The sequence below is a fragment of the Tupaia chinensis genome, unplaced genomic scaffold (assembly GCF_000334495.1).
Source record: "Tupaia chinensis unplaced genomic scaffold, TupChi_1.0 Scaffold000622_1, whole genome shotgun sequence".
NCBI classification, from domain to species: domain Eukaryota; kingdom Metazoa; phylum Chordata; class Mammalia; order Scandentia; family Tupaiidae; genus Tupaia; species Tupaia belangeri.
This window is the reverse complement of record NW_006160142.1, coordinates 6,997,160-7,015,619: the sequence shown is the minus strand read 5'-3', so window position 1 is coordinate 7,015,619 and position 18,460 is coordinate 6,997,160. Positions and strand designations below refer to the sequence as shown.

The window sequence follows — 18,460 nt, the reverse complement described above, 5'->3', positions numbered from 1 at the left end:
GGGGGGGGGTGATTTCTCGCTTTCTGTCTCTCTGTCTCTCTCTGTCTCTCTGGTGAGCACATGAATCCTATAGGAAAAACCTCTCCCCCCCCAAAAAAAAAAAAATCAAAGAAAGAAAGAAAGAAAGAAAGAATTAATAATCATTCACATTTGTTGAGGTGTTAATATGTACCACTATTTTGGATGTATTAATTTTTATTATGCTCACAATATCTAGAAATCCATATTCTTACTTACAGGTCAAGAAAGTGAGGCATAAAGAAGATACATTACTGCCCGTGATTTCACAGCTAGTTCATGGTAGAGTTAGGACTTGAACCCAAGGACTATGGCTCCAAAACACATGCTTTTATTCGCCATGCCTCTGGTGTGTTTTTTAAGCCACTGGCTTGGGTACTAGAACTGTGGAGTTGGCCATGTGGCATCCTGTACTTTAACCACTGTGCCTCCTGCATGCCCGATACATTTATTTTGATCTCTAGGGAAATATATCTGAGATTAAAACAAAGCACATTAAATAAAATTAAAAAGAATAAGTATTTTGCCTGTATTTCAGGATTTTTGGAAACAAATTGTGGGTAGGTGTATTCAGATACCTACTGCCTGTGTTTGTGTGTACCTATTACATTCAGTGATCCCCATTTTTTTTTTTTTGGAGAGATTTTCACTGTAGGGCGCGTGCGCTCGCCAGACAGACAGAGAGAGACATAGAGACAGAAAGCAAGAAATCACCCCCCAGGGGGGATGGTCATGCCGCAATCCCCTCTCCTCCATTCTCCTCTCAGGATCTTGGGCACGCACGCACATGCGCCCAGCGTGAGTTTTAAGCCACCGGGTCCGGGACACGAACCGTGGTCGACTACGTGGGAGTCCAGCGACATAGCCATTACGCTAACTGCTGGTTCCCCCCATTTTTTTTTTTATCAATTCTGGTACTTTTATGAATTCTGTATTTGCAAATTTACCTACTCACTAATATATATTTGTGGCTCAAAAATTAATACTCAGAGCACGTTTGCAGTTATTCTTGGACATGCGCAGAGCAGTGAATAATTTGAGTCACCCTGTGCCCATGTTCTTAGCTGAAATTAAATAAAGCAGTGCTCTGCCTTTTTCTTCCCCTTTATTAAGTTTACTTATTTATTACTTCCATGAACTGGAGAGAGAGAGTGAAAGATAGCACCCACAACAGGGTCCCAACACGGTGATCCAACCCCAGACTTCAGCCAGCCCCAGACCATAGGCACACACGTGCCCAGGGTGGCCTATGGACCTGAATTGGGAACATTCCCATGTAGGATTGCCTCACAGTGTCACGTTCTACCACTGTGCCAGTGTCTGGCTCCCTGCTCTGCTTTTTTTTTTTTAACCTCTTGAACTGTAAACCAAGAATCCTTTCTGTGACCCAGGGAGTGCCATGGTTTTTTGCATATTTTTGTGTTTTTCCTTGGTGATTTCACTATTTTAAATTCTTCCTGTGTGTAATACTGAAGTGCTGTCTATTGTTTCTGAGCACAAAAAAGCTGCGAGATGCCTCTCAGAGGAAATCACGTTTTCAAAAGGCATATTTAGGGGCCAGCAGGTGTAGTGATGAAGGCACCGAGCTTCCCTATGGCCAGTCATGGTTTGAGTCCTATACTTGGTGCCCTGAAATTCATGCTGTGTGTGTGGGCATGTATACCCTAAATCTCAAGAGGACAATGGAGGAGATGGGATTGAGGTGTGGTGGTGTGACCATCCCCCCCTGGAGGGTGATTTCTCACTTTCCGTCTCACTGTCTCTCTCCAGTGAGCACATGTGCCCTATGGCAGCAACCTTAAAACAAACAAACAAACAAATAAAACATGTTTAGGCATGAGTTACGATGCTATTGGACATGAGTTCAATGTTAACTAATCAGCCATATATTTTTAAATACATATTTAAAAGAAATCTGTAAAACAAGATTATGTTTCAGGGACTGGCAGGTGGTGTGGTTAAGGGTGCTGGACTCCCACATGGCCAAGTGGTTTGAGTCCCAGACCTGGTGTCTTGCTTTCTCACCCCACCCCACTCTGTCCCTCTCTGATCAAATTTAAATAAATAAATAAAGTTAAATAAAATAATTATTTAAAAAAGATTATGTTTCAATAAGTTGATAAAATGTGTGGCCAGTGGTTTGCAAAAACATAACCGTTATTTCCTCTTAGGACAGTGAACCAAAATGCACTAATTCAGGGCCAGCAGGTGACATGGTGGTTGGGGCACTGGATGCTCACATGGCTGATAGAGTTTCAAATCCTGGACCTGACAGCTTGCTTTCTCACTCTCCTTTTCTCTCTTTCTGTCTTTCTCTGGTTAAATTGAAGAATTATAATAATAAACAAAATTAAATAATTCTTTTTTAAAAGTCCGCTAATTTGGGAACCAGCAGTTAGCGTAATGGCTATGTCGCTGGACTCCCCCGTAGTCAACCACGGTTCGCGTCTCCGACCCGGTGGCTTAAAACTCAGGCTGGACGCGTGTGCATGCATGCCCAAGATCCCGAGAAGAGAATGAAGGAGAAGGGATTGCGGCGTGACCATCCCCCCTGGGGGGTGATTTCTCGCTTTCTGTCTCTATGTCTCTCTCTGTCTGGCGAGTGCACGCGCCCTATAGTGAAAACCTCTCCAAAAAAAAAGAAAAAAGAAAAGAAGAAAAAAGTCCACTAATTCAATAGTTATGGTAACATTATAGCATGACTATTGTGAATAACAAGAACAGACTGTTTATGCACAGCTTATACACGTATTTGTATATGTGTAATGTGTGACAACACATTTTCAAAGAAATATACTACAGTCATCTAAATACTGAATGTGTACATGTGCAATTTAATGTGCTACTGGTGTTTCAAATGGTTGAGGAGGTACGTAAATATTTAAATAGTTATGAATATTCTGAAATGTCAGTTAATATGAATGTATTATATTTTCAAAAATGTTAAAACTTTTCCAGCTTTTATTCAGTTTCTTAACATTGGAGAAACATAATTTATACGGTTATTCCTTTTATTGACTGTATTATTTATACAAATATTATTAAAGAGCACTTTGGAGCTTTAATTCATGATTCTGAAATGTTTTATTTTATTCTAACCAGATTATGTCTATGAAGCCTTATTGAACACTGCTATTGACGTAGATTCCCTAGAAGCAGACTCCTATTTAGATGAAGTCTGGATCAAAGAAGTGATAAAGAAGGCAGGGATGAAGTTAAAATGGAGCAAATTAAAACAGGACAAAGTCAGAGAGAATAAAGATGCTGTAAAAAGGTAAAACTTAATCATATATATTGGGGGAAAGAAACCACATGGCTTTATTCACACTTTTTTCTTTTTTAGAGGTTTTTGCTATAGGGTGTGTGCGCCCGCCAGACAGAGAGAGACAGAGAGACAGAGAGATAGGAAGCGAGAAATCACCCCCCACAGGGGGGATGGCCACGCTGCAATCCCTTCTCCTCCATTCTCCTCTCGGGATCTTGGGCATGCACACACACGCGCCCGGCATGAGTTTAAGCCACCAGGTCCAGGATGCGAACCGCAGTCGACTATGTGGGAGTCCAGTGACATAGCCATTACACTAACTGCTGGTCCCTATTCACACTTTTTAATGGAAAGAATTGCCTTAAAATTTCTTTTATAGTTAAGATGTGTGAGTATAGGATAAACTTCTCTTCAAAAGACTTAAAGCATCGGAAGGTGTATTCAGGTTACTTTAAAACTTAAGGGTTATGGGGGTCAGCAGGTAGTTAAGGTGCTAGACTCTCACATGGCCTATCACAGTTCAAATCTCAGACCCAGTGGCTTGAAAGATCACGCCTGGCCATGTGTGTGCCCAAAATCCTGAGAGGAGAACAGAGAAGGGACTGTGGCATATCCATCTCTCTTGGGAGCCAGTTTCTCACTTTCTCTGTCTCTCTGGTGAGCTCACATGCCCTACGGCAAAAACCTAAAACAAAAACAAAACTTTGGAGTTACGTTTCTTAGTTTACAAACTGTGTACTTTGGTCTGAATTTTAAAATTGGATTCAATTCTGCACATTGTTATGAAGATGCCAATATAGGTAGAAAGTCATGAACTGTTTGTCAGAGTCATATGTATAGAAAGGGAAAATAGGTCTAGTTAAAGTGAATGTTGGGTTTTATTGTTAATGGTAGCTCACAGACATAACTGTGAACCAATTCATACGATATTAGTGTTTCTTAAATTTGAGAAATAAAACTGCTTTGCTGTTAATTGTAGGCCCCAGGCAGATCCAGCTTTATTAACCCCAAGGTCTCCAGTCGTTACTATAATGGGCCATGTTGATCATGGGAAAACAACATTACTTGACAAACTTCAAAAAACTCAAGTGGTAGCAATGGAAGCTGGAGGCATCACCCAGCACATTGGTGCTTTTCTTGGTATGAACACAAATTATCTTACAATGCGCTTGGGAACTCCACTTATTGTTCTGAAATCAAATGTCATAATATGAAATATTGAGTCAAAGTCAAAGGGAAGCTTAAAGCCATTGGTTTGATGAAATTGTAGTGCAAGTGACCACTGAAGGTTATGTTCCTTTTATAAGAAGGAAATTATGCTAACTTTTTTTTTCTAGTTCATTCTTAGTTTGTTTTTCATAATTAATTATGTTTCTGTAACCTTTAGTGCTAGGTTGTGGTAATGTTGCTGATAATGACTAAATAATAGCTACCGTTTACTAATTCCTAGCATGTGCCCAGCACAGTGCTGAAACCTTATGTACTTAACTTTTTAAAATTTTCAATATCACAAGACTGGTATTCGTATCTTACAGATAAGGAGGTGGAAACTTCTTTAGGTTAAGTAACTTACCCAGAGTACCTAACTAGGAGGTGGCAAAGCCAGGATTTAAACCCAAAGTAGTTGGACTCAAATCCTGGACTACTAACTGTATATTAACTGGGCTTTCTGTGGCTCTAAAGTAGGAGTTACTGCCTGCCCCCCGACTAGTTTGTTCTCTCTCCAGAATAGGTATCAGTTGGTATATTTGGGAAAGTAGTTATATTCTAGAAATATAAAGTTTTAGTTTGAAATTATATGGAAAGAAAACTCTGAAGGTCCCACTGATATCTTACCACTTTTTATTGTAAAATGCTTGTCTGTATTCTGATTCAGATTAATGAAAGGAATAAAATTATATTAAGGAATTATTGATTGTGTTTGATAGTGCCACGCATATTCCTGTGTATTAAGGAAGTACATCTTTGAATTCTTGGTGTTCCTGGATTTCTCTCTTTCTTGTCTCTCTACCTTCTGGGGAAAAGATAACCTTTCTTGATACTCCAGGACATGCTGCCTTCTCAGCAATGAGAGCCCGAGGTGCTCAGGTCACTGACATTGTCGTGTTGGTTGTAGCTGCAGATGATGGGGTCATGAAACAAACTGTAGAATCTATTCAACATGCCAAAGATGCTCAAGGTACTGTGTGGCCAAAATACATGTATCATGAAGGAAGTTTCCTTTTTTCTTTTTTTTAAGAGTTATTTTATTTAACTTTGTTTATTTAAATTTGACCAGAGAGGGACAGAGGGAAAGGGAAAGTGAGAAAGCAAGCTGCCAGGCGCGGGACTTGAACCACAGTTGGCCATGTGGGAGTCCAGTGCCTTAACCACCAAGCCACCTACTGGCCCCCATTCATTCTTTTTTAGTTTTTGCTATATGGTGCATACACTGGAGGGTTGGGGGTGGGAAGTGAGAAATCACCTTTCTGGGGTATGGCCATGCTGCAGTCCCTTCTGATCCACTGGGATTTGGGGCGTGCATGCATGTGCACCTGGTGTATTCTTAAGCCACCAGGTCCAGGACTCAAGCTGCACAGTCTGCCATGTGGGATCCAGCTGCTGTAATGTCTGTGCCACCTGCCAGTTCTCTGCATTTATTCTTATTCCAGTATGATATTATATCTACCTCTATTGAGAAAATATACCTGAGTGCCTGATGAAATGTGTCATTACCTTACAGTGAGTTACTGATCTAGTCTGATTTTCTCATCTTACAACATGAAAACTAAAATCTAGATAGCAGCCAAAACTCTCTCTAGTTATATACAGTTATCCAGGTAATTTGCACATGTCCACATTTGTAATCTAGATCTTTTAGCTTCATGTTACTCTCTTATTTTATTTTTTAATTTGCTGTAGGGCATGTCTCTCTCTGTCAAGAGAGAGACAGAAAGAGAGAAGGAAAGTGAGAAAGTACTCCCCAGCAGAAATGGCCATGCTGCAATCTCTTAATTCCTTCTCTATTTCTCCTTACTCCTGGCATGTTTTTCAAACCAGTGGGTCTAGGACTAGAACTGTGCTATTGGCCATGTAGAATCCAGCCACTTTTACCACCCTCTAGCTGGCCTCTCTCTCCTTTTTAATTCTTCAGAACTGGTCTTGTATGATGCCCTTTCTTCTTAATGATTCTAGAGTCTACATGGTGGATAGGGAATGATTCTAGGCAATACATGGCAAAAAGAAGAATAGGATAAATTTGGTGGGGAATCCCATAACAAAGCAGTTATTGGGTTGGGGCCAGCAGGTGGTACAGTGGTTAAGGAACTGGACTCCAGAATGACTGACTGTGGTTCAAGTCCTGGACCAGACAGCTTGAAAGTCATGCCAGGTGCTTGTTGCATGTGTGCCTAAAGTCCTAGGAGGACAGTGGAGGAGAAGGCATTGTGGTGTGGCCATCCCTGGGGGTGGTGGTTTCTCATTTTATAAACTCTCACTGTCTCTGTCTCTCTCTGGTGGGCACAGACGCCCTATTACAAAACAAAACAAAACAAAAACAACAGTTGTTGGAAATAGGATAAATTAATTGTATCATGCTTTCTATAGTTGTTCTCTTAGTCCCAATTAAGTTCAGCTTATAAATAAGTAAAATAGAGCAGCCGCGCGCGTTCAACATCCCTCATCATAAGGGAGATGCAGATAAAAACCACAATGAGATACCACCTAACCCCTGTCAGAATGGCAAAGATTAAGAATATAAAAAGTGATAAGTGTTGGCGGGGATGTGGTGAAAAGGGAACCCTCCTACACTGTTGGTGGGAATGTAAACTAGTTCAACCACTGTGGAGAACAATATGGAGGTTCCTCAAAGATCTACAAATAGAACTACCATTTGATCCAGCAATCCCACTTCTGGGTATTTACCCAAAAGACAGGAGAACGCTCAGTCAGAAAAGTGCTTGCACATCCATGTTTATTGCAGCATTATTCACAATTGCCAAGACATGGAACCAACCTAAATGTCCACAAACTGATGAATGGATTGGAAAAGTGTGGTATATATACTCTATGGAATACTACTCAGCCATAAAAAATAACAAGACCCTGGAATTTGATAGAAAATGGTCAGATACGGAGGATCTATTGCTGAGTGAAGTAAGCCAGGCTATGAAAGAAAGATATTGTATGTATCCACTCAATATATACCGACTATCCGCACTCTATAATAGAGAGCAAAAATTCGGAGGACATAAACACAGTGAAGGTACTTAATGAGAATAGGACAGTGTGGAATGGGGTAAGTGAAGAGAAGAGGATAGAGAAAGATAGCAAGTGAACAATAGAGAGACAGGACGTTAGTGAGAAACAGATAGGGCTTATTAACTGTTGATGATGCCATGTATAGTATTCTCAACTGGATTGGTCTGAGAAGTGTTTCATGATGGGCAAAGTATTTTTACAAGCAAAACGAGAAATAGCAATTGACTGTTTTATAAAAATAATTAGAATAATAAAGATAATGATTGGGGAAAACAGAAAAGATATGGAATGTTGAAGTGGGGAGATTAATGTCTCTGTACTGACTGACGTGCATGGCATTCCCTTTTGAAGAAACAATGTAATACACAGTAAAGTTATATGTAATCCAATGTAATATGAAGAAGATATGATGATAAAAAAATAAAAAAAAAATATGGAAGATACTTTTCACAGTTGTAGATTGTAGATTCTAAAACTTTTTTTATGTCTTTTCAATTTCTGTTTCTTTGATAACTGAGAAAATTGTAGAGATGGTAAAACTTAACCAATGAGAGGATATGTCTATCGATGACAAGCAGACTATAAGATTATTTAGTTCATTCATTAAATAAACATTTATTGAGCACCTACTGGGTGTTGGTCACTGAGCTAGGTGTATGAATGAAGAGTTCCATACATCTTTTTTTAAAGAATTAATTTGTTAGATTCAGCAGATGGCATAATGGTTATGTTGCTGGACTCCCACATAGTCAACTGTGGTTTGAGTCCTAGATCTGGTACTGGGCATGTGTGCCCAAAATCCCGAGAGAAGAATGGAGGTGAAGGGATTGCAGTGTGGCCATCCCCCCTGGGGGGGGGATTTCTAACTTTCCATCTCCCTCTGTCTCTCCAGTGAGTACACATGCCCTATAGCAAAAATTTTTCTCTAAAAAATATGGGACCAGTAGATGGTGTAATGGTTACATCGCTGGACTCCCACATAGTCAACTGCTATTCGAGTCCCGGACCCGATGACTTAAAACTCATGCCAGGCACATGTGCATACTTGCCCAAAATCCCAAGAGGAGCCTGGAGGAGAGGGGATTGTGGCATGGTCATCTCTCCTGGGGGGTGATTTCTCACTTTCTATCTCTTTGTCTCTCTGGCAAGTGCACTCACCCTATAGCAAAATCTCTTTTTTAAAGAATAATTATATTTTAATTATTCATTTGTTTATTTTAATTTCACCAGACACACACATACATACATACACACAGAAAGTGAGAAAGCAAGCTGCCAGGTTCAGTACTTGAACCGTGGTCAGCCATGTGGGAATGTCCAGTGTCTTAACCACCATACCACTTGCTGGCCCCAGAAAAACCTCTCTTTAAAAAAAATAAGTAAAATTTAAAAAGATTATTTGTTTATTTAATTTTGCTATTATTTACTTTTTTTTTTTTCATTTTTTTTCTATTTTTTTTTTTTGTGGAGAGATTTTCACTATAGGGCGCGTGCGCTCGCCAGACAGAGAGAGACATTAGAGACAGAAAATGAGAAATCACCCCCCAGGGGGGATGGTCACGCCGCAATCCCTTCTCCTCCATTCTCCTCTCGGGATCTTGGGCACACACACACACACACACACCTGGCGTGAGTTTTAAGCCACTGGGTCCGGGACACGAACCGCGGTCGACTATGTGGGAGTCCAGCGACATAGCCATTACGCTAACTGCTGGTTCCCTTATTTACTTATTTTTAAAAAATGTTGAACAGAGAGAGGAAGAGAGAAAGGTATAGTGCAAAAGCAAGTTGTCAGGTCCAGGACGTGAACTGTGGTCGGCCATGTGGGAGTCCAGTGCCTCAACCACCATGCCACCTGCCAGACCCAGAGTTGTCATACATCTTAAAAACAATTTTGCAATGAGACTCACTTTTACCTAGAATGAAATGTTATGTTTTAGCAATGACTTAATAAAGCCTTAGAAGAAGCAAATGATCTAATGGTATTGAATTAGTCTTCTCTTGAATTTCTTTTTAAAGAATTATCTTATTTTAACTTTAGTTTAATTTGAATGGAAAGGGACAGAATGTGTGTGAGAGAGAGAAGGAAAGTGAGAAAGCAAGCCGCCAGGTCCAAGACTCAAAGATCAGTTGGCCGTGTGGGAATCTAGTGCCCTTAGCCACCATGCCACCTGCCAGCCCTAGTTCTTTTGAATTTTTTTCTGGAGATTTTCTTTAGGTTGACCTTTTTCTTCTTTTTTTTAAAAGAATTATTTTATTTAACTTTATTTATTTATTCATTCACTCATTCGTTCATTTTAATTTGACCAGAGAAGTATAGAGCAAGGAGAGGGAAAGTGAGAAAGCTATAGCTGTCAGGTCCAGAACTCGAACCATGGTTGGGCATGTGGGAGTTCAATGCCCTTAACCATTGCACCACCTACCAGTCCCTAGGTTGACCTTTTTCTATCTAAAATATTGCTTTAAAAAAAAGAAAGAAATCTACTCTGGTGTCTTATTCAGAATTTTTTTGTAATCACAATTTTAACATTTCCTCTTTTGTGTGTAGAGAACAGAGTAGGGTAATGTGACTAAAGTGGGTCTTTTAGGCTTGTTTTAGGTAAGTATATTTATTGAAGAAAGAGAAAGCCTGAACAGGTTGGTATCTTTCACTGTGAATCCCTTTAATGAAAGATGTCTTCATTTGCATTCTTCTTAACTTTTCAGTTCCTATTGTCCTTGCCATAAACAAATGTGACAAAGCTGAGGCTGATCCTGACAAAGTGAAAAAAGAGCTGCTGGCTTACGATGTGGTGTGCGAAGATTACGGAGGTGACGTTCAAGCAGTGCATGTCTCTGCACTCACGGTAAATACTGGCACAGAGATGAATATACTCAGGTGGTGTCTTGGTCTGTTCAGTGCTGCAGTACCAGAATACTGGGACTTGGTGATTTAGAAAGAAAAGAGGTTTATTTGGCTCGTGATTCTATAGCTGGTAGATCCTAAAGCAGGGTTCCAGCATCTACTGGGCTCCAGTGATAGCCAGGTGTCACTTTACCCCACAGTGGAAACATAGAAAGGTGAGTGGGTATGCAAAGAGAGAAGTGCAAGTAGGCTGGGGTTGTTTTTTACAACTTGCTTTCTTGGGAATTAATTTAATAAGAACTCACTCCCCCCCAGCATTAACCTCTTCACAAGGGATCAGCCTTGTGTCCCAAGCACCTCCCACTAGGCCTACTTTTCAACATTGCTGCATTACCTATCAAGTTTCAGTATACGTTTGTTTTGTTTTGCTTTTTGGGTTTTTGCCATAGAGTATGCGCACTCCCCAGAGAGAGACAGAGAGGAAAGTAAAATGTCACTCTCTGGGGGATGCCCATGCCGCAGTCCCTTAATATTCTCCTCTCAGGATTTTGGGCAAGCACACACATGAGCCTGGTGTGATTTTCAAGCAGCCAGATCCAGGACTTGAACCATGGTTGGCCAGGTGGGAATCTAGCTCCTTAATCACCATACCATCTGCTGACCCCTCAGCATGTTTTGATGGTGGCAGTCAAACCATTACAGATGGGAATGCTGTACATAATACACAGTGCATTATATGAAAAAACATTTCAACATATGCAATATATGTTGTTTAAAAAAATTCTTTGGATACTGTACATAGCTTTTATCATCCTGATTTGGTAGTTACATAACTAATAAGTGGAGTGTCAGGTTTAAACCTAAGGCTTTTTTTTTTTTGCCAGAGGGTGTGTGCACTTGCCATAAAGAGACAGAGAAACAAAGAGGGAAAGGGAGGAAGCACCCCCAGCCCATGGGGCATGGTCACAGGGCAATCTCTTCTCCATTTCTCTATCTTGTCAGGATTTGGGGCAGACACACACATGTGCTTTTCTTCTTCTTGGTGTATTTCTCAAGTAACTGGGTCTGGGACTCAAACCGCATGATTGACCATGTGGGATTAGGCTCCCTTAAGCACCAGGCCATGGGGCTGGTACCCCGAACACGTTTTTTGTTATGAGACATTTAGAAGGAGGAGAATTGGGCCAGATCCATGGCACAATAGTAATGCATTATTTTTTTATTTTTTGGAGAGGTTTTTGCTATAGGGAGCGTGTGCTCGCCAGACAGGGAGAGACAGAGAGATAGAAAGCGAGAAATCACCCCCCAGAGGGGATGGCCACGCCTCAATCCCTCCTCCTCCATTCTCCTCTCGGGATCTTGGGCACGCATGCACATGCGCCCAGCGTGAGTTTAAGCCACCGGGTCCGGGACTCGAACTGTGGTCAACTACGTGGGAGTCCAGCAACATAGTCATTATGCTAACTGCTGGTCCCAGTAATGCATTATTCAAAAGAAGCCAGATTCCACATGGGAGCCAAGGTTTAAATCACCAGCCCAGTCAGCTTGCAACATTCTGACCACATGCAAGAGTGCCCAAGATTTGATGGGCTGGAGGACTGGAGGAAGACGATGGTGTGACCAGACCCTGAGGAGGGTATTTCTCTCTCTCTGTCTTACTCATTCTCACTCTCTTATACTCTTGCATGCATATAGGTACTCTGTCATAAATAAAGAAAAAATAATAAAATAAGAATAAATGGTGAATGATGTAGGAATAGGGTAATAGTTGCTAAAAAAGTGTTTTAAGGAAAAATAAAATCTAGTTGGTAACAAAAAGTACTTATATTTCATGCCTTTTATAACTGAAAAATTATAGAATAGACCTTGGGGCATTTAAGAGATATTTAAACAAAAATTTCACTAATACAGAGATTAATTGGGTCGATTTTTAAAAATTGATTGACAGAATATTTTTTAAATAATTATTTTATTTAACTTGATTGATTGATTCATTGATTGATTGATTGATTGAACAGAGAGGGACAGAGTGAAACCAAGAGAGAGAGAGGGAAAGTGAGAAAGGAAGCCGCCAGGTCCAGGACTCAAACCATGGTTAGTCTAGCATTCTTAACCACCACGCCGGCCCCTTGGTTGACAGAATATTTTTATAGATTTAAGTGCTATTTGCTTTATGTTATTTATGATAAACTCTGGGACCAGCAGGTGGCTTAGCTGTTACGTTGCTGGACTCCCACATGGCCGATCACAGTTTGAGTCCCGGTCCTGGTAGCTTGAAAATCACACCAGGCATGGGACCAGCAGGTGGCATGGTTGTTAAGTGCAGGACACTCTCACATGGCTGACCACGGTTTGAGTCTTGGACCTGGGTGACTTCCTTTCTCACTTTCCCTCTCTCTCTGTGTGTCTCTCTCTGGTCAAATTAAAATAAATGAATGAATAAATTAAATTAAAATAGTTCTAAAAAGAGGAAAAAGAAAATCACACCTGGTGGATGATGGAGGAGAAGGGATTGCAGTGTGGTCATCCCCCCGCCGGGGGGGGGAGATTTCTCACTTTCTCTCTCTCTGTGTCACCAGTGAGTGCGTACCCTCTGTCGCAAAAATCTCTCTTTAAAAAAAAAAATTAAAATGACTGGACTATCAGTTGGCATAATGGCTGTGTTGCTAGATTACCATGTAGTCAACTGCTGTTTGAGTCCCGGACCCAGTGGCTTAAACTCATGCTGGGCATGTGTTCGTGTGTGCCCACGATCCAGAGAGGAGACTAGAGGAGAAGGGATTGCAGCGTGGCCATCCTCCCTATGGGGTGATTTCTCGCTTTCTGTCTCTGTCTTTCTGGCAAGCGCATGTGCCCTATAGCAAAAACCTCTCTCAAAAAAAAAAAGAAAAGAAAAGAAAATGAAAGACTTGACTGCTGCTGAGGCAAACTGGACGGCCTGCTGAGATGATTCCTAGGTAATAGAGTGAACTGGCAAGAAAGTAAAGTGAGGCCATGTTTTTCAAGATATAGAGGACTACTACATACAAAGAAAGCCACCTTTTTGGAGCAGCATTTTGTAAATTGAAGAGTTTTTTTGTTTGTTTGTTTTTTGCTATAGGGCGCATGCGCTCGCCAGACAGACAGAGAGAGATGGACAGACAGAAAACGAGAAATTACCCCCCAGGGGGATGGCCACACCATAGTCCCTTCTCCTCCAGTCTCCTCTTGGGACCTTGGGCATGCACGCACACGTGCCCGGCGTGAGTTTAAAGCCGCCTGGTCTGGGACGCAAACCGCGGTCGACTACGTGGGACTCCAGCGACATAGCCATTACGCTAACTGCTGGTCCCTTGCATTTTGTAAATTGGAAGAGATACTAGGAATAAGTGAGTGGGTAAGCAAAGTATTTCATCAATTTTTTAAATACAGTTTTCTGTTGTTCTATACTGTTTCAACTGTGTGCAATCTCTTAGCTGACATGGACAGTGAAAAAAACCCATTGCCCATCAATCAGTTCCAGTTTCATCACCAGTTAATCAGCTGTTTGATGGTAGAGCCCTAGATAGCATGGAAAATATAGGACATTAAAGGTAAAACAATCATCTGATCTGACTTTTTCATTTTATGATTGAGGAAGGGAAATCAAGGGAGATGAAATGATTTTTCAAGACTGTATAGCTGGGTGGTTGCAGCGTGGCTTAGAGCCTTACTGCTTTCTCCTCGTTTATTTAATGTGGGGGAGTAGTGCTTAATTTACTTATTTACAAGATTCCTGAGTAGATGAAATTAAATAATCGCGAAAGCTTATTCAGTTAGGTAGAACTTCATATGTAAAGTAGCATCATTAAGAAATTAGTGAGAAGAAAAAAATAATTGTAGAGACAGATGGAAGAAAAAAGAATGAATGAAGCATATAGTTGTGAAAGGGTATTAACAAGCACCCCCAGTGACTGTCCTTTAAAAAAAAATCTACCACATGCATGGTGTGGTGCAGCAGTAAAATTTGATGCTCTGTGAGGCTAACTCACAGGGGAGGATTCCAGGTTCACATCTGGAGACCTCCCAGAATATACATGGTTTGTTCCCATGATTCAGGGCTGGTTCAGGAAGGGATTATATCTTTGCGTCAAGACCCTGTTGGGGGACCAGCAGTTAGTGTAATGGCTATGTCGCTGGACTCCCATGTAGTTGACCCCGGTTCGAGTCCCGGACCTGGCGTCTTAAACTCACACTGGGTGCATGTGCGTACGTGCCCAAGATCCCGAGAGGAGAATGAAGGAGAAGGGATTGCGGTGTGGCCATCTCCCCTGGAGGGTGATTTCTCGCTTTCTGTCTCTCTGTCTCTTTCTGGCAAGCGCATGTGCCCTAGCAAAAACCTCTCCAAAAAAAAAAGACCCTGTTGGAGGTACTGTCTCTCTGTCTCTGTCACTTTTAAAGAAATATATGAATACCTTGTTGGGGCCAGCAGGTAGCTTAGTGGTTAAGTCACTGGGCTCCCACGTGGTCAACCACAGTTGGAGTCCTGGATGCAGTGGCTTGAAACTCAATGCTGGGCACATGCATGTGTGTGCCCAAAATCCTGGGAGAAGAACAGAGGAGGAGGGATTGAGATGTGGCCATCCCCCCTAGGGAGTGATTCTTTACTTTCTGTCCTTCCAACAAATGTACATGCCCTGTAGCAAAAAATCCCTAAAAAAAAAAAAAAAGGCTGCTTGTTCTTTGTAAGACCCATCTCGGTCAGCTTTTCTTACTTATCTCTTACCTCCTTCTTGCGCTTCCTTCCTTTTCTTCCTTCCTTTTTTAAAGTCAGTATTTCATCTTTTTTTTTGGGGGGGGGGAGGTTTTTTTTTGCTATAGGGCACATGCGCTCGCCAGACAGAGAGAGATAGAGAGACAGAAAGCGAGAAATCACCCATCAGGGGAGATGGCCATGCCGCAATCCCTTCTCCTCCATTCTCCTCTCGGGATCTCAGGCACGCACGCACATGTGCCCGGAGTGAGTTTTAAGCCACCGGGTCTGGAACGCAAACCGTGGTCAACTACGTGGGAGTTCAGCAACATAGCCATTACGCTAACTGCTGGTCCCAGTATTTCATCTTTTCAGTACTTAAAGAAAAAAGTATATGGACCAGCAAATGGCATAATGGTTACATTGCTGGATTCCCACGCAGTCAACCACAGTTCCAGTCCCAGACCCGGCAGCTTAAAACTCACACAAGGTGTGTGTGCATGTGTGTTAAAAATCCTGAGAGGAAAATGAAGGAGAGGGATTGCAGTGTGGCCATCCCGATGCGGGGTGATTTCTCACCTTCTCTCTCTGTCTCTCTCTGGTGAGCCTATGCACCCTATAATAAAAAAACTCTCAAAAAAAGAAAAAAAAATTGTCAAGGATTATTTGACTTTCTGACCCTTGTATTTATATTCAAAATAATATTTATTAATGTATATTAATAATCTTTGTTGTTGTCATTGAAGGGTGATAATCTGACGGCTTTGGCAGAAGCAACAATTGCTCTTGCAGAAATGTTAGAACTGAAAGCAGATCCCACCGGTCCAGTGGAAGGAACAGTTATAGAATCTTTCACAGACAAAGGAAGAGGGTAGGTCTGTTTGCTTTTTTATAATTTTGTTGCATAGTTTTTATGACTTTATCACTTAGCAATGTTACTGTTACTGCATGTTACTTTCATGAACTTTTTTATTGCCAGAGGGCATTTGCACGTGCCAGAAAGAGAGAGAGAGAAGGAGAAGGAGAGAGAGAATGTATCTCCCCAACGGGCATGGTCACCCCATAATCTCTTTTTCTCTTTTTCTCCCTCTTGTCAGAATTTTGGGTACACACATGTACCCAGTATATATTTTCAAGCCACTAAGCTGGGGTTTACAGCATGGTAGGCCAGTTGGCTCCTGGCTCCCTTTAACTACAAGGTTGTAGGACTGGCCCCACAAACAATATTTTTATAGCTTTTTTTTTTTTTAAGGTTTTTCCCATAGAGCGTATGCACTCACCAGATAGAGACAGAAAGGGACAGGTGTGAAAAATTATCTTCCAGGGGACCAGCAGTTAGCGTAATGGCTATGTCACTGAACTCCCATGTAGCCAACCACAGTTCGAGTCCCGGACCTGGTAGCTTAAACTCACGCCAGGTGCACATGTGTGCATGCCCAAGATCCTGAGAGGAGAATGAAGGAGAAGGAATTGCAGTGTGGCCATCCCCCCGGGGGGTGATTTCTCGCTTTCTGTTTCTCTGTCTCTCTCTGTCTTTCTGGCGAGCGCACACGCCCTATAGCAAAAATCTCTCTCACCACTAAAAAAAACGTGCCCAAAAAAAAAAAAAAAAAAAAAAAAAAGAAATCATCTTCCAGTCCCTTCTCCTTTATTTTCCTCTTGGGGTTTTGGGCATTCATGCACACATACTTAGCATGATATTTAAGCCATGTTTAAGTCCAGTACCTTAATCACCATGCTACTTTCTGGTCCTACAGCATTCTTTTGGAAGTTTTTTTTATTATTTTATTTATTCATTAATTTATTTTTTTTAATTTGACCAGAGAGAGAAAGAGGGAAAGTGAGAAAGCAAGCCACCAGGTCCACGACTTGAACAGTGGGAGTGTACAGCACCTTAACCACCACGCCACCTGATGGTTCCCTTTGGAAGTATTTTATTGTACTAACACACAGAACACAAAAAATACAGTTATTAGCAGTAGACCTTAGCAACTCTCTGTATGACCACAGTGGCTAACCATATTTAGTCAACTAACTAAAATTTTTTTTCCCACTAACTTGATTTTTTTCCCCACTAACTTGACTGAATTGGTAACTACTCAAAGACAAACATAAATTAGAATAAAGTATCAATTATTGGGCTGGCTGGCAGTAGTGTAGTGGTTAAGGGCTCTGGACTCCCACATGGCAGGCTGTGGTTTGAGTCCCGGACCTGGAGTGGCTTGCTTTCTCACTTTCCCCCTCTCTCTCATTCACTCTGTCCTTCTCTGGTCAAATTAAAATAAAGGAAGGAAGGAAGGAAGGAAGGAAGGAAGGAAAATAAATAATTCTTAAAGAACGAAATATCAGTTATTGCTTTTTATACTTTCTCAATTTTTAATGACCTTACTCATTAATACATGTAACAGAGAAAAGTATTTGAAATGGTGCACTATCAGCAAGAGAGGTCATCTCGCTGCTGTATTCTCTAACATTTGTGAGCCGTCTTTTGATGAGGAGAGTAGAGTAGAAAGCGCACTATGATTCTGTCAGGACGCACTGCTCACTGCCTCCCCCCTAGCATAACATTGCTGAACTAGTTTTTGTTTTTTTTATTATGGTAAGAAACATGAAGCATTGGGACCAGCAGTTAGCGTAATGGCTCTGTCACTGGACTCCCATGTAGTCGACCACAGTTTGCATCCTGGACCCAGTGGCTTAAAACTCACACTGGGCACGTGTGCGTGCATGCCCAAGATCCCGAGAGGAGCATGGAAGAGAAGGGATTGCTGTGTGGCATCCCCCGTGGGGGGTGATTTCTTGCTTTTCTGTCTCTCTGTCTCTCTCTGTCTGTCTGGCAAGCGCACACACCCTATCCCAAAAAACTCTCAAAAAAAAAAAAGAAACATGAAGCATTAAATTTACCATGTTAACCTTTAAATATTCAATTCAGTCATGCTAAGTATATTTATGTTGTTGTACAATCGATCTCTAGAACTCTTTCATCTTGTAAAAGTAAAACTCTTTAAAAGACCATTAACCACTGACCATTCTTCCTCTCCCCAGCCTGGGCCACCAGTTTTCTGTTTTCTTTTTTGGGTTTTTTTTTTTTTTTTGAGAGATTTTTGCAATAAGGTGTATGCACTTGCCAAAGAAACAGAAATTGAGAAATCACTCCCCAGGGGGGATGGCCACACCACAGTCCTTTCTCCTCCATTCTCCTCCTGGGATCTTGAGCACGCATGTACACGCGCCCAGTATGAGTTTCAAGACACTGGGACTGGGATTCGAACCACAGTCAGCTATTTGAGAGTCCAGTAATATAACCACTATGCCATCCACTGGCCTCTCTCTTTTCTGTTTTTATGATTCCAACTATTTTAGATACTACCTGAGTAGACTC

The 18,460-nt window shown here is 41.4% G+C and overlaps 1 protein-coding gene across 1 annotated transcript in view; it reads left to right on the top strand.

The window, feature by feature from the left end:
- MTIF2 (mitochondrial translational initiation factor 2) overlaps positions 1–18,460 on the top strand; it is a 42,026-nt gene that overhangs the window by 9,091 nt on the left and 14,475 nt on the right. The window contains exons 5-9 of the mRNA XM_006159039.3: positions 3,121–3,292; positions 4,263–4,423; positions 5,286–5,462; positions 10,229–10,368; positions 15,825–15,949. Of these exons, the coding sequence (XP_006159101.1) occupies positions 3,121–3,292; positions 4,263–4,423; positions 5,286–5,462; positions 10,229–10,368; positions 15,825–15,949 (775 nt within the window). The remainder of the gene's footprint in view (positions 1–3,120; positions 3,293–4,262; positions 4,424–5,285; positions 5,463–10,228; positions 10,369–15,824; positions 15,950–18,460) is intronic.